Genomic DNA, 15,972 nt, shown 5'->3' with positions numbered 1-15,972 from the left:
CGGGGCCGTGGCCGTGCCAGAGAGCTGCTCGTGGGGGGCAGCTGGTGACCTCGGTCGGGCGTGAAGGACGGCCCAGAACGCCCCCCTTCCCATGAGGCCCCTGCTGCCCCCTGCCCCCGGCTCAAACCTGCTGTCCACAAGGCTCCCGTGCGGCCGCCATCTCCATATATATGGTTTCTATCCACTGTGAATTCTCCTATGTACAGTCAAGTGTGAGGATGAAGTTAAGGCCTTTCCACACTCCAGACATATCTAATATTTCTCTCCATTATGAATTCTTATGTGTAGAGTAAGGGAAGAGAACCATGTGAATGCCTTCCCACATGTCTGACACTGATGAGGTTTCTCTCTGAGATGAATTTTCATATGTGCAGTAAGTTTTGAGGCTCGAGCAAAGGCCTTTCCACATTCCTTACATATATACGGTTTCTCTCCAGTGTGAATTCTCCTATGTACACTAAGACTTGAGGCTACAACAAAGGTCTTCCCACATTCCTTACATATATACGGTTTCTCTCCAGTGTGAATTCTTCTATGTACAGTAAGTTTTGAGGCTGTAGCAAAGGCCTTCCCACATTCCTTACATATATAGGGTTTCTCTCCAGTGTGAATTTTCCTATGTACACTAAGGCTTGAGGCTTCAGCAAAGGACTTCCCACATTCCTTACATATATACGGTTTCTCTCCATTGTGAATTCTCCTATGCACAGTAAGTTTTGAGGCTCTAGCAAAGGCCTTCCCACATTCCTTACATATATACGGTTTCTCTCCAGTGTGAATTTTCCTATGTACACTAAGGCTTGAGGCTTCAGCAAAGGACTTCCCACATTCCTCACATATATACGGTTTCTCTCCAGTGTGAATTCTCCTATGCACAGTAAGTTTTGAGGCTCTAGCAAAGGCCTTCCCACATTCCTTACATATATACGGTTTTTCTCCAGTGTGAATTTTCCTATGTACGCTAAGGCTTGAGGCTTCAGCAAAGGACTTCCCACATTCCTCACATATATACGGTTTCTCTCCAGTGTGAATTCTCCTATGTACAGTAAGTTTTGAGGTTGTAGCAAAGGCTTTCCCACATTCCTCACATATATACGGTTTCTCTCCAGTGTGAATTTTCCTATGTTCACTAAGAGTTGAGGCTAGAGCAAAGGCCTTCCCACATTCCTTACATACATACGGTTTCTCTCCAGTGTGAATTCTCCTATGTATACTGAGGCCTATGATGTATACTGAGGCCTATGGATTTAGTAAAGGCCTTTCCACAGTCCTTACATATATATGGTTTCTCTCCCGTGTGAATTTTCCTGTGGTCACTAAGTGTTGAGGCTAGAGCAAAGGCCTTCCCACATTCCTTACATATAAACAGTTTCTCTCCAGTGTGAATTCTCCTATGTACACTAAGACTTGAGGCTGCACCAAAGGCCTTCCCACATTCCTTACGTATATATGGTTTCTCTCCAATGTGAATTCTCCTATGTACAGTAAAGTTTGAAGGTCTAGCAAAGGCCTTTCCACATTCCTTACATATATATGTTTTCTCCCCAGTGTGAATTTTCCTATGTTCACTAAGAGTTGAGGCTACAGCAAAGGCCTTCCCACATTCCTTACAAATATACGGTTTGTCTCCAGTTTGAATTCTCCTATGTATACTGAGGCCGGAGGATTGAGTAAAGGCCTTTCCACATTCCTTACACATATATGGTTTCTCTCCAGTGTGGATACTTCTATATATACTGAGGCCTGAGGATACAGTAAAGGCATTACCATACTCCTGACATATATAAGGTTTCTCTCCACTATAGGTTTTCAGAGGTCTATTAAGACTAGAGCTCTGAATAAAGGCCTTCCCACATGTCTGACATTCATGAGGATTCTCTCCTGTATGAATTCCCCTATGCATAATAAGATGTGATGATTGATCGAAGGCCTTCCCACATGCTTCACATGCAAAAGGTTTCGCTCCTGAATTTATATTCATAAAGTCATGATGGAGTAACCCTTGACTCACACTCTGTTCTCGGGGCTGACTTTTCTGGGGATTCTCTCCACTGTGGTTTTCTAAGGGAACACCACAGTGCTGAGAAAATGGGGAGGCTCCTTGCACCTAGATGGGTTCCGCTCACGGTGACTGTGGTTGAGGGTATGTTGCTGTGAGGGATTCACTATAAACAGTGCTTCTCTCCCTAGTAGGTGCCCCACCTGGGGATTTTGTGTCTGTGAACTGAGAATAACACACTCCAAGGAACTTTTTCCAGGAGAGGGTTTCTTCAGAGTGAGGTAGCTTTCGCCATTCTGATCACCCTCAGAAGACATCCCACCTGTCTCGTCGTCCTCATGGGGCTGAGGGCAGGATTGATCACTCGAGATATTATCATACAGTTCAGGATCAGAGACATTCCACTCGGGGTGGCAGTTTTCCTGTAGACATCAGAGGATTCTAATTATTGACTTATTCACTGAGTCTTCCTGTCAAAAAAAACTGAGCCCTTCAGATGTGGTTTCACACATATGCACCGCACAAATGCAATTACTGACATATGAATTGTCTTACTATTGAATAACTTCATGTTACTGTAAGTTGGACACACAAAATTGATGGAGAGAGAGTAAGTAAATTCTGTGACTTCCTCCCCTCTAAATTAATGAAGGAATACTGGAAACAATTCCTTCTATAGAAAACGGATGCATCCATTTCAAGAGAAAATGAAATACATCCACATGTGGGTTTGGTTAAAGCTCAGTGTGGAAGCTGTGATGCAGGGGTGAAGACAACGCTGCATCATCCCACAGCTGAGACAGACCACTTGGCCATTGCAAAGCTCTCACCTCAAGTGATGCCTTTCAGGATCAATGAAGCTTTTTTTCCTTTGATTTGTATTTTCTATTTATTGGGGGTTGGGTGGGTGGAGGGGCACACCATGCAGTGTCTAGGATCAGTTCTGTCAGTCTATGCTGTCTATAAGGTGTGCTGGGTAAGGAATATCCGTCCATGTGCAAAGCAATTATATTTCTTACTGCACCATCTCTAGGGTGCAGAAATTAGCTTTCTAAACAAATACCACTGACAAGCGAATCAAAACTCACAGTATTTTTAAACATGGTTGATTTCAGCACCTAGCAAAGCTAAGAGTTCTCTACTCCACGCATCAGGCTTTGGAATTCCTCCCTGCCATTCCCAGCCTTCCACCTTAACAATCACATACTTGGTCCACTCCTGCTAGCATAATATTTATTCTGAATTAGCGAATCTTACCAACTCACTTGTACTTGCAGACCCCATTCCCAAATCAAAGTGCTGTAATGCCAAATTCTGAACCCTTGGTTTCAGTTCTGAAACTGAACAAAACATGGAATTCAAGCACTTGTCAAAAAATGTAGCAAAATGATGTCATGTAGTTAAGAGTACATCTCTGTGGTTCTCAAAATCCAAAGAGTCCCACACTAAAGAAAAGATTCGGATAGTGGAAAACTGTGAGGATCTTAGTAATTCTACACTAGGTTTTGTTTTTGTTTTTGAGCAGACCTGGTAATGTTCGGGGAACCAGGTTATTGAACAGGTCATATTCAGGCGCTGCAAGGCACTCCCTGCTGTACTATCATTCAGATCCAAACTAGCTCTGTTATGGTCTTACTTATTCAAAAGCCATGGAAGCAAATCACAGGATCATTCTGTGACTGACAGTCCAGGGGAATGAAGAGTAGCGTGAGTGCGGCACAGACACAAGAATCCAGAAGACCAAGGACCCAGTCTCAGCAGTGTGTTTCCTACATGCTCAGGGCACCCATTCACTGCACAGGGCCTGAGCCAGGAAGGGTCCTCAGACACTCACCCGCACACACGCCTCTCCTCCCCAACCTCAGGGCTCCTCCTTCCAGCCAGAAGATCACCGCAGGCTTCATCCCGGAGTGCCCTGCCCGACAGAGACAGAGGCATGGATAAGTGACAGGGAAAAGGTGAAAGGTAAATCCCCATGTTTTCCTGATATAACTGGGCGAATATCTGAAAGGCATGCATAGAATGTCCATTTCCAACATGCCACATATTTCTAGTTATTCGAGAGGCAAGACACAAGAAAATACCACAAAAACTCTAGACCTGGCCTTGTGTATGGCCGACAGGTGTTTGATCAACACAGTGTATTGTTGGTTTTTTTCTTGTTTGGGGTCTCACGTGGCAATGCTCAGGTGTGACTCCTGACTCTGTATTCAGAAATCAACGCTGCTGGTGCTCGGGGATGACATGGGATGCCGGGGATTTAACCGACGTGTGCTGCTTGCAAGAAAATCACTTTCCTCCCTGTACTGTCTCTCTAGGCCCAGCAGCACATGGAGATTCCTGAGCCCCTCATGACCTCATCACAGATTTCAGTAAAACTAAGTGCATAATAAATCTGGAAATGGCCAAGGGTGGCAAGAGACCCTTATTTTTTTAAGCTAAAACATGTATCCAGACGGGGATATGGTGCCTCCAGTAGATCATTTTGTACCTGTGAGGCGAGTGCATCAGCAGCCTGATGGCGCATTCAGACTTCCAGATACCCCAAAATTGCTGCTGTGCCTTTGGCCAGACCCAAAAAACTTGGGGCAAAGTTTACCAAGAAAGTAAACGGCCAAAAGTTAGGTATGTGGGAAACACACCCACAAACCAACTCCGGTTCTGCTATATAATTGGAGGCAAGGCCTCTTTGTTTTCTGATTCAACTGATTAATGTCCATAATCCCAGAGACTCAGAAACGAATCTCAGAACCAAGCGGCATTAGGTAGAAACGTGTCTGGTCCATGCAGTAGGCTCCTGGTGCTGGGCCAACCCAGGTGGTAACAGGTTTCGTGCCTTGGCCTGTTCCCCTTGTCGGCCCAGTGGCCACCATCCTTCAGAGGCCACTGGATAGTCAGATTTGGGCCCCCACTGACGAGGCACACAGGGACTCACGGGATGGGGGTAGAGCCGGGCTTGTTCTCCCCACCCCAACGAGACCCCAAGTCATCACCCACAAATGGCCTCTCTGGCTCCTGATCAAGCTGCTTAACGGCCATGATCCAAGAGACTCAGAAACAAATCTCAAAACCCAGTGGCTTTTGGTAGAAATGCGTCCAGACCCCACAATACGTTACTGTCGCCGGGTCATCTCAGGGAAGAAAGGGAGTTGTCCCTCCACCTGCTCTCTCTTGGCGTCTTGGTGGCCATCATCCTCCAGAGGCCACTGGACAGTCAGGCTTGGGCCCGCAGTGACGAAACTTGTTGGGCCTCACAGAATGAGGAGGCAGCCGGGCCTGTCCTCCCCAATCCAACGAGATCAAGTCATCGCCCACAAACGGCCTCTCTGGCTCCTGATCAAGCTGCTTAACGGACTTGATCCCAGAGACTCAGAAACAAATCTTGAAACCCAGCGGCTTTTGGTAGAAATGTGTCCGGACCCCGAAGTAGGTTACTGTCGCTGGGCCACCCCTGGGGGGAAGGGTGCTGTCCCTCCAACTGTTTCCTTCTGGTGGCTCAGTGGCCGTCATCCTCCAGAGGCCACTGGACAATCAGGCTTGGGCTCACAGTGACAAAACTTGTTGGGCCTCACGGGATGGGGTGGAGCCGGGCCTGTCCTCCCCATCCCCACAAGTCCCCAAGTCATTGCCCACAAACGGCCTCTCTGGCTTCTCAACAAGCTGCTCAACGGCCATGATCCCAGAGACTCAGGAGTAGATTTCGAAACTCAGTGGCTTTTGGCAGAACTCCCTCCAGATTTAAGTGTTAAAATTTCATAATTTCAAAACCACATGGCCCTACTGCAGCCACGTGACATCATATGTTATTCATAACCAGCAATAGAACACAAATTGTCTATTGTTGCCCTTTCAGCAGATCTGAGTGTTGGGGTAAAATCTCAAATAATAATAGTGTGTCTGGTGTCGAAATATTGAATGTGATCAAAGTAGAGAGAGAGTAATGTGGAAATCATCTGACCCACAGGTAGGGGGAGGGTGTGTGATAGGGGTATACTGGGGTTTTTGGTGGTGGAGAATGGGCACTGGTGAAGGTACAGGTGTTTAATTTTATGTCCAAGACTTAGACCATAAATGCTCTCACGGTGATTCAATAAATAAAATTATAAACAATGAAAAAAAAGTAAGGTGGAGTTCATGCACAATTCAATCAGCTAATCAGTGGCTGAATAAATAGCAGTACTCCCCCATAAAATGTATCCAGAAAGAGAGCAGAGCAGGAGTTTCTCATGGCCAATCCAGTTGCGATACCCGATATCATCTAGGGTCCCTCATGCCAGCCAGGAGTGATCCCTGAGTGCAGAGTCCAGGAGCAAACCCTAAGTCCTGATGAAATCTCACAAGAACCATTAGAAGTAAATCCAAGCACTGAAATAGGGCAGCATCTAATGAGTTGAGAGACGAGATATCAAATCCACTGTGGTGGGAGAGAGGTAGTACAGCACATAGGACAGAAGCGCTGCATACACATGTGGGTTTGATCCCAGGCAGCCCATATGGTCTTGGAGCAAGGCCAGGTGTGGATACTGAATACACAGGCAGGAAAAAATCCCTAATCCCTAAGAAAAAAAGAAAATGCAAAAACCGTGAGTGACTGGTGCAAAAGATCTGGGGGTGAGGCACCAACATTTTAAGTTTCCAAGAGGTTTCTGTCCACGGTACCCCATGGCCACTGACTCTGTGCTAAAGGAGTCAGGAGAACTGTGGACTGTGCCCCCAAACAAAGGAAAGAGCAAAACCAATTAAACACACAAAATTTCATGTAGTATACAAAGTAAATTGATTCGCCAATAGATGGTTCTATTTAAAGGGACCTGAGCGATAATTGGGCAGATAGGGATCTTCCCATGGACACAACCGAAACAGCTTGATGTGAATCACCCCATAGGGTCCGGCTACCCCACAAGAGAAATTCCTGAGGACAAAGCTGAGAGTAATCCCTGAGTATCCACAGGTGAACCCTTAAAAAACGAGAGAGGAAAGAGCTACTGCATGGCTGTCGAATATCCCAGCCCGTCACAGAGCTACTGTTGAACACACAGCTGTCACCCAACCCCAGGGAGCCCACGCAGGTCTGTTCAGACACGGTTGGCTCCACACTGCTCTCACCTACAGCCTGCAAATGTTGGTAGGTCTCCAGCATCACGTCCCTGTACAGCTTCCGTTGAGAGGCCTCCAGGCATGACCATTCCTCCGGGGTGAAGTTCACAGCCACGTCATGGAAGGTCACTGTGTACTGAGTCACCACATGGAGAGGGTGGGAGTCGAGTCTATCTTAGCCTCATTCCCACTACTGTGAGGCCAGAACCCAGGGTCCTATATTGTCGCTGGTCCTCCCCCTCCGAATGAAACAGCCTCCATGCACACGAATTGCTGACGGGCCCCAGAAATTACATAAGGCAGCTGGATCTGCTAAAGTGGGAGGATGTTATACAGAAGGTTCTTGGATGTATCTGCCTTTCCTGGTAACCCCCCGGCCAATTCGAGCACCACTGTTCCAGTGAGCACTGTAGAGAGGATCACCTGAACACAGATTTGTACGATACAAAAGTCTATCCCTGGGTGTAGCAAAAACCACTGCACGCTCACCGCTGCACCGCCAAAGCACATGACCACTAGGATTGAGAATGTGAAGTCCATATAGACAACTACTCAGAGCAGTGCATGGCATGTGTGCCTATAGGAACTCACTGCTCAGGACTGCCCCAAATCCTGTTCAAAGAAGGTAGAATTTTCTTGACCCCAACATTTCTACTGGCCTCAGAGATCCTTGGCTCTTTCTCCTTGGGATCACCACATGCCCGGAAATCCACACACAAGATTATGTGAACGTAAGACTATATGACCGAGCAGGTAGTCTCTCCAAAGTAGGAAGGACAAAACAGGAGAAAAGCAAGTCTGGGGGCCCAAGTCACTGTAGTTGCCAGGGCGCAAATGGGGCCAGACCACCCCAGGGTGCTCTGAGGCCAGTCAGTTGTGAATCCAGAGCACAGAGTCAAGAGGACAGCTGATGACAAAAACAATTCAAAAGAAACCAAAGCAACAGGTTGGCGTAACAGAACAGCTGTTCCGGGGACAGCACGTAGGACTGGCAATCCCCAACATCTCATATGATCCCACAAGCACTGCCAGGGGCAATGCCAGAGTGCAGCACAAGGAATGATTGCTAGAATCCTTGCTCTGCCAACCCTAATAAAACAGGAAACCCAAGATGAAACCTTTGGACCTCCAGCATACCATTGGTCACCTAGACCTGTCAGGAATGAGTTCTGAGCACTGAGCTTTGAGTACTCCTCATGCACCACTGGGTCGGCCCCAAAGCCAAATAAAACAAAACAAACAGACACAAAAGCAGCTTCAAACAGCAGAATGGGATGGTCCGATCGGAAGTCTCATCTTGGAATCCGTCCAAAAGAAACTCAAAACAGATGGCCCAGGAAGCCTGGGCACACCTGGTACTACCTCATGTCATTCTATCTGTTTACTCTTACCTGGGAATGGTTTAGAAGAAGCTGTGTGACCATCTTCTCCTGTCACTGTTGTTCTGAGGATCAGCAGGAGGCTCCGTGCAAAGACCTGGAGAAGTCAGAACAGTGAGCACCAGAGAGGAGCACCTCCTCCCACTCCTGAGCTCAGACCAGCCACACCCTCAGGCACAGCCTCACAATTCCACCTCTGAGAGACAATGGCAGAAGCTCCTGTCTTTGCTGGGGATGCAAATTTTGTTGGCATCTGTGCTGCACTTCAGGAGAGAAGCCTGGGCCCAGGCTACAGGGGAGGAAAAGACAGCCTTCTCTGATCCCCGGATTCTTCTCTGGCTCCCACAAGAAAGTCCCTGTAGGCACTGCCAGGGGCCGCCTCTCAGACCAGGAGCTCCCGAATATTAGCGCCCCCCTTCAGGCTGGCTGCAGTGCTGCCCCCAGGGAACCGTAGACTGGAATGTGATTCAACCATGTAACTTAGAGTGGACAAACCTTTGACACTCTCGTGCAGGGTGGACAAGGACATGCACCTGGGCACTGTGTCCCGGGGACCTCAGTATTTGCCACAATGGCAGGTGTCGTCTGCTCAGGGAGAGATGAAGAGTCAGGGGTGCTTTGCATCTTGATGTGAGGGAGCTGAAATTCATAAACCAGAAAAAGATACACCAGTATTGTGGTTAGAAGGCAATAATGTGAACTGGGTGCTTGACTAGATGAACTGATCAATCCTCTGCATCCCATATGGCCCCCAGCAGCGCCAGGGATAATACCTGAGCTTAGACACTTGAGTAAGTCATGAGCATCTCCGCATATGTGCCCTCTCTCCCCCCAAAATCTAAAGAACCAAAAACAGCACCCGAAATACAATTTCATTGGCAAACCTCAGCCACATGCAAGCCCCCTTCCCCCATCCACTGCATGACCCGGGCTCTCACGGCAGACAATGAAGATGACCAGCAATAGGTCTCCTGCCATTAGGTGGAGGGGCTGAAGCTCTGCCCCTCAAATCTGGAGATTCTACAGAAGCGAGCTTAGGGTCGATGGTTCAAACATGGGACTGCTGGGAGTGTTGGGACGGCCAAGTCCCTGGCTGAGTCCCACATTCACCCACTGTTGCCCCATCCTGGAGCTGGAGACGATCGTGGCCAAAGAGATACCCCAGAATCACGAACTCACAACTGTCACTCCTGAACCCTGAGACAGCCCCCACTGCAACCCCAATGCTCGGCGTCCCCCTAAAAGCTCCACCACACCTCAGGATCCACCTGGATGTTGAACAAGTCAAAAACCAGCGCAAAAGTGTCCCCCAAGTTGGCTTAGCTCCTCAGCTCAGAGTGTGGAAGTGGGAAGGTGCGGTGTGCTCACAGGAGGTTGCTCTATTCCTGCAACTAAATCCTTCTTCAGTGTCGTCCTCCCAGGATGGGGTGCAAATTTTACTTGTCCTCTGCCAAGTGAGCAACAGCCCCAGTGTCTGTGTCAGGGATGGAAAATGAACCATGACATTTATGACATCACACATGACATCACTTCCGTTTCCATTAGGTACCTTAAAGAGCCAGAATCTAGGCACTGAGAACCTTTTTGCCACCCAGGTGAATCTGTGCTGCAAGGGGGGTGGACTCGAATAAAGGAGTGGAGAGGCAAATGCTGGACTGGTCTGTCACACACTGGGGTCTTAGGGGTAAGGAAAAATCCCCTGATCCTGCATTGCAACCTAACATCGAACCAATGATATCTAAATACAGAGTGTTACCCTGACTCCTGACAAATGATCCCTGAGCTCAGAGACAAGAATAAACACTGAGCACTGTAGGCTGTGGTGAAAAATATAACAATAAAAAAGGCAAATTCTACCGAAGGGAGGAAAAAAGATGTACAAAGACAAATTTGAGAGTGAAACACTAAAAGAGTCAAATTTCTCGTCCTTAAAAATCTCCTATTCTTAAAAAAAAATCTCCTATTCTTGGGGCTGGAGAGACAACACAGCTGGTAGTTTGTCTGCCTTGCAGGAGACCAACCCGGGTTCGATTCCCAGCATCTCATATGGTCCCCTGAGCATTGCCAGGTTTAACTCCTGAGTGCAAAGCCAGGAGTAATCTCTGTGCATCGCCTGGTGTGACCCAAAAAACAAAAATATCCCCTATTTTTGATCTATCCCTGCGAGAGAAACCAGGTTCTCCTGAATCCCTATTGTTCTTTCACCATTGTTTGTGCATATATATGTGTATATATATATAAGTGTGACTTTGTGTGATTTTTGTTTCGGGGCCACAACCGGCAGATTCAGGGCTTACTCCTAGCTCTACACATAGGAATCACTCTGGTACAGACCATATGGGATGAAGGGGTAGAACGTGGGTCGATTGTTTGGATGGTTAAGTCCTTACTCACTGTACTATGGCTCCGGTCCTAAGTAAATGTGCTCCTAGCACACCCAGTGGGATTCCTGAGCAAATGTCCTTACTGCTCGAAAGCCAAAACTTTCTTGCTTAAAAAAACAAAACCCTTTACCCTGGTTGGATTCTAGTTCTAAACAATTTAGGTTTAACATTGGTTCATCATTTCTCTTCTGCTACAAGGAGCTGAGGCTTACTGAGTAACACCCGTCCCAATCACTCCCATTTCCTTAGTATTCATCTTTAACTTCCCTGTGCTCTGCTTCCCCTATATGTTAATCACCCATTTCCCATAACCACAACCTGTGAATTGTAAAGTCAGATTCTTCAGAGATCTCTGGATTTTGTATTTGGAAGTGAAATGTTGACTTTCTCTTTCCTTCATATCCTCTGCGGACCAGTACAGTCCAAGATTGGGAAGATTGTGCTGGAAGGATTGGGATGGCCATGTCCCCAGCCCTCAGCTTTGTAGAGACAAAGGAAGGCAATACTAGGCTTTTGTAACTTCAGAGTTAATTGACTGCAGATACTATATACTTACTCCTGGGCATTGTCATGTTCATGAGACTTAAGCCTCAGCTGCCCTTTGTTCTTAGCACCCCAAAAGCAAGAGACTGCATGGACCCAGGAGAGGTGTGAGCTACCCTGGCATTGAAAAGGGACAGGTAAGCACCATAACAAATTCCATTATGACACAAACATAAGCAACTGAATAAGGATCCTGCTGTGGTTAGAAAGAACTAACCTGTCCTGGGGAGTGTAGTCTGGGAGCTATAGGAAATATCCCCAATAGAGACACCCTATAAACTTAATAGATCTTTTACTGTGTCCATTCAAAATGAACAGAAAGTGTAAGTGTAAATTTAAGATGACTGTTTCAATAAATATTAACTAAGCAAAGAAAAAATATGTCCTTAGAGAAAATCCTGCCCTTGAGATGATCTCTCCTTGGAGTTAGATTTTTGGCCTAGAAGTTTCCCCTGAGGGAAGGGCTTTACATCCTTTGATTGTACAACCACATCTCTGTGTATTTGCTACCCATGACTATGTGGGATGGGCTGGAGAATAAAGACCGTGGGTGACGGGTGAGGAGAGGGAATGAGGAGCAGTGGGAGACTGGTATATGTACGCAGCAGAACGGAATAAAGAGCAACTCATCACTGTAAGTCCACAATGTAAAATGTGGGGGTGTGGTGAGATGTTGGTGGCCAGAGCTGCCTTCACACCTCCAGAACTCTTCTCAACAGAGACAGAGAGACAGCAAGACAGAAAATCACAGCCTGATGGTGAAAATGGCCTGTTTATTGAAGAACAGCTACCATACTTAGAGAACATCTGAGGCGGCATGAGGTAAGGACATGGAAATTAGTGATCATTTACGCAGATAAACATTTGGCAGAGGAAATTCTCATAGGAAGATTCACCCAAGGAGACACACTGTCTCTTATCTTTTCCTCTAGTTGTAAAACTTATCAACACTTGTAGTTGTTTGGATAAACACAGTAATAGACAAAGATCCCAACACTTAGTTCTATGGGCTTTGATAGCAAATAAGGCTTTTTTAAATTTTTTTTTTTGCTTCTTTGGGTCACACCCGGTGATACAAGGGGTTACTCCTGGCTCTGCACTCAGGAGTTACTCCTGGTGTTGCTCAGGGGACCATATGGGATGCTGGGAATCGAACCCAGGTTGGCCGCGTGCAAGGAAAACACAATATCCGCTGTGCTATCTCTCCAGAACCCAGAAAAAATAAGGCTCTTAACACTTACTTCTCTGGGCTCTGAGAGCAAGCAAGGCTTTTACTGTAAATCCCAGACTAAGTCTTCAGGCCAGTTCAGCTTGTCCTTCCCCCTGGGGGTCCTGTCTCTAACGTTATAACAATTTGCATCAAGACCATGCATATGTGCTTTATAGAATGTTCCATTTCGAAGCAGGGGTAGTTTTCCCACTTGTCCCGGGTCCATCCAAGTCCCACGGCAGAACTTCCCTTTTGGTATGTTACGAACTACAGCAACTGAAGCCCGAGACAAGTAATTATAACCAAGCAATTATGCCCAGGAGTAGATATACTTGAGTCCATTAACTCCCAAATATTAGGAGTATAAGCATTGATGGTCGTTCTGTGTTTAACCAAAGAACAGTGCTGTAGAGTAAAAACTTAAAGAAGCTATAGGGGAAACAGGAAAGCAGGTACAAATATACAGCCACTTCAACTACAAAGCAGTACAAATACAAAATTGAGAATTACCAGAAACTTATGGTTTATAAGTAATCAAGACTGACCGGGGAACTGAGACAACACGAGGGAAAATACAAAAGAAATGTTAAAGATAATCTTTTACTAAACTAGGGATGTTAGCAAGGACATGATAAGCTTCTCTGGGAGGAGGAAAAGGGGCAATTCAGAGATGAAGCCTAAAACACTTTGGGTTAATATCCAGCAGATCACCAACAGCCTGAACCCTGTTTCCTTCTTTGATCCTCTGTCACCCTTCACCGGCCAGGGTGGGGAGACCAATCATAGCCACCAATTTTAAAAAAAGAAAATACATAATTAAGTACATAAAGCACCGCGTACAGACCAAACCCCAGCATGGAGACATGCATGTGGCTAACAGGCAGCAAAGTACACTGCTCTCTTTGCATCCTGGCTTGGCCTTTTGCACAGATCTCCATGGTGTTTACCATTTTGGTGAATAGTAGATTGTTACGATTTGACTGCTTCCAAAGTGTAAGTCTCAAAACATTTACCCACAGTGTTTGTGTAAATCAAATGGAAAGCTGAATACAATGAGTGTGGATATGCTACAGTGAGTGAAGTGCTTCCTTGCATGTGGCTGATCTGGACACAAATTATAGAAAGCACAGCGGGATGTGGATCCCAGAACATAACACAGAAGGGCATGAAGAATGGAGGTTTGGTTGTCTATCCAAGGTCAAAAGGGTTCAGTGCAGCATCCTCGTTGATCTCTGCCATGATCCTTTGCAAACCAGGGCCTCTGAGCCAAATCAGAGTCACAGCAAAGAACGAAACCATGGTGAGTCTTGACAGTACCCAGCAAAATGCAATGCCTGTACCTATTTACTTCTTATTTAATTTCTTCCACCTTGCTTTATCACTAAGAATCATTATTTATCAATTCACATATTGGGAAGTCCACATGCCAGGACATTGTCATAACCATGGTGCAGGTGATAATCAGCAAGTACCTTTCACTTATGGTACTAGTATCACAGGAAGCTTTCACACATAACAGGATTATTTCCTTTCTTACTGTACTTTTGTATCAATCCCCCACCCACTTGATGCAACTAAAATTCTTTTACCTCAGGGCCCTCTTCTGACGCCGGCCATTGTTATTATGGAAGTGATTGATCCAGCATAACTTTTATATTTACTAAAGCTTGAGGGAACATGAAGGCCTTACAATATTCCTTACCGACAGGATTTTCTCCAGGATTCTCTTTAAAGCCGCAGGTGCAAATAATGCGCTTTCCACGTTCTTACATAAATATATATATTCTTACATATATAAATATGTATATTTATATATAGCTTCTCTCCAGTGTGAATTCTCCTATGCATAAAGCGCAAGGATCCAGGAAAGTCCTTCCCACACTCCTGACAGATGTAAGGTTTCACTGCAAAATGACTTTTCACATGCGAAGTAAGGGCTGAAGACAAACTGAACACATTTCCACATTCCTTATACTTATGAGGTTTCTCTCCACTGCGAATTCTCCTGTTCAGAAAGCTATACAAATTGCATCAAAATCTTCCTGCAGTCATTTCATATATAAGGCCTTAATCCAGGATAAATTTTTCTCACACAGCAAAGATTGAGGATTGAGTAATAATCTTCCCACAACCCTACATATATTTTCTTCGAGTATGAATTTTCCTATGTTTAATAAGGAGTTAGGGGAAAGTGAAGGCTTTGCCAACGTCTTTACAAACATAAGGTTTGTCTCCAGTATGAAAATTTCACAAAAGGATTGTGAAATAAGCAAAGGCCTTGCCACATTCCTTACAGATAGATAGATAGATAGATAGATAGATAGATAGATAGATAGATAGATTCACTGCAATGTGCATTTTCTTACGGACAAAAAATTTTGAATAGTAAGTAAAGACCCTCCCACAGTAGTGACACGAATAGTATTTCATTCCCCTGTATGAACTTTTCTATGCTCAGAAAGACCTGAGAAGAAATGAAAGGCCTTTCCACCTACCTCACATATATGAGTTTTATATGAAACAGAAATTATGAAAACTAAGACTTCACGAATAAGCAAAGGCCTTCCGACATTGCTCACAAGTATAAATTATCTCTCCAGTTTGAGTTTTTCTGTGTACTAAGGCTTGTGGAATAAGCAAAGACTTTCCACTCCGTATATGCATATGGTTTCTTTCCAGTGTGACTTTTTCTGTGCATACTAAGATGTATGAGTCAGAGAAAGGCCACAGCACATTCCTTACATGCATACGGACTCTCCAGTATGAAATCTCCTGTGTATAAAGTATGAGGATCCATCAAAGGCCTTCCCACAGACCTTACACTTAAACGGTTTCTCTCCTGTGTGGATGTTCACATAGTCCCACCTGGGTGATGCTGGACTCAGAAGTTTGTCCTCAGTGCTTACATTTCTGGGGATTCTGTCCAATATGGGCTTCTATGGGAAAGTGATGGTGCTGAGGACATGGGAAGAGTGATCTTCTGATCACCCTCAGAAGACATCCCACCTGTCTCGGCATTCCTGTGGGGATGAGGGTCAAATTGCTCACTTGAGCATTTATCACAGTGTGCAGGAAGAGACATTCCACCAGGGCTGGCTGCTTCCATGTAGAAGAACAGAGAAGGATTCCAATTATTAGTCTATACGATGAGAGTTTTCATGTCAAATGAAATCAAGCTCTGCAGGTAGGTAACTGGCAGTGTATGGGACAATGAGTTTCTTGTGGAAGTGATAAATCCAGATGGGGATGAAAACAGTGACTACGAAGACAGCCCTGGGGATTCAGAGAGGAACTGACGTAGTAGAAACCCAGAGAGCTGGAGACATGGAACAGGAGCAAAGGCTGGTAAGAACATCAGAG

At 45.7% G+C, this 15,972-nt stretch overlaps 1 protein-coding gene across 1 annotated transcript in view; it reads right to left on the bottom strand.

Moving 5' to 3' along the window:
• Nucleotides 1-333: 333 nt before the first annotated feature.
• LOC130022183 (zinc finger protein 345-like) overlaps nt 334-15,972 on the bottom strand; it is a gene marked incomplete at its 3' end in the record, with an annotated part of 29,614 nt that continues 13,975 nt past the window's right edge. Inside the window, exons 2-3 of the mRNA XM_056112946.1 lie at nt 1,564-1,743; nt 334-1,208 (exon numbers count right to left, since the gene is read on the bottom strand). Coding sequence (XP_055968921.1) covers nt 334-1,208; nt 1,564-1,743 — 1,055 coding nt within the window. The remainder of the gene's footprint in view (nt 1,209-1,563; nt 1,744-15,972) is intronic.

Source organism: Sorex fumeus, unplaced genomic scaffold (assembly GCF_029834395.1).
Source record: "Sorex fumeus unplaced genomic scaffold, SorFum_2.1 ptg000019l, whole genome shotgun sequence".
Taxonomy (NCBI): domain Eukaryota; kingdom Metazoa; phylum Chordata; class Mammalia; order Eulipotyphla; family Soricidae; genus Sorex; species Sorex fumeus.
Note: the sequence above shows the minus strand (reverse complement) of the source record. Positions and strands in the feature narration are given on the sequence as shown.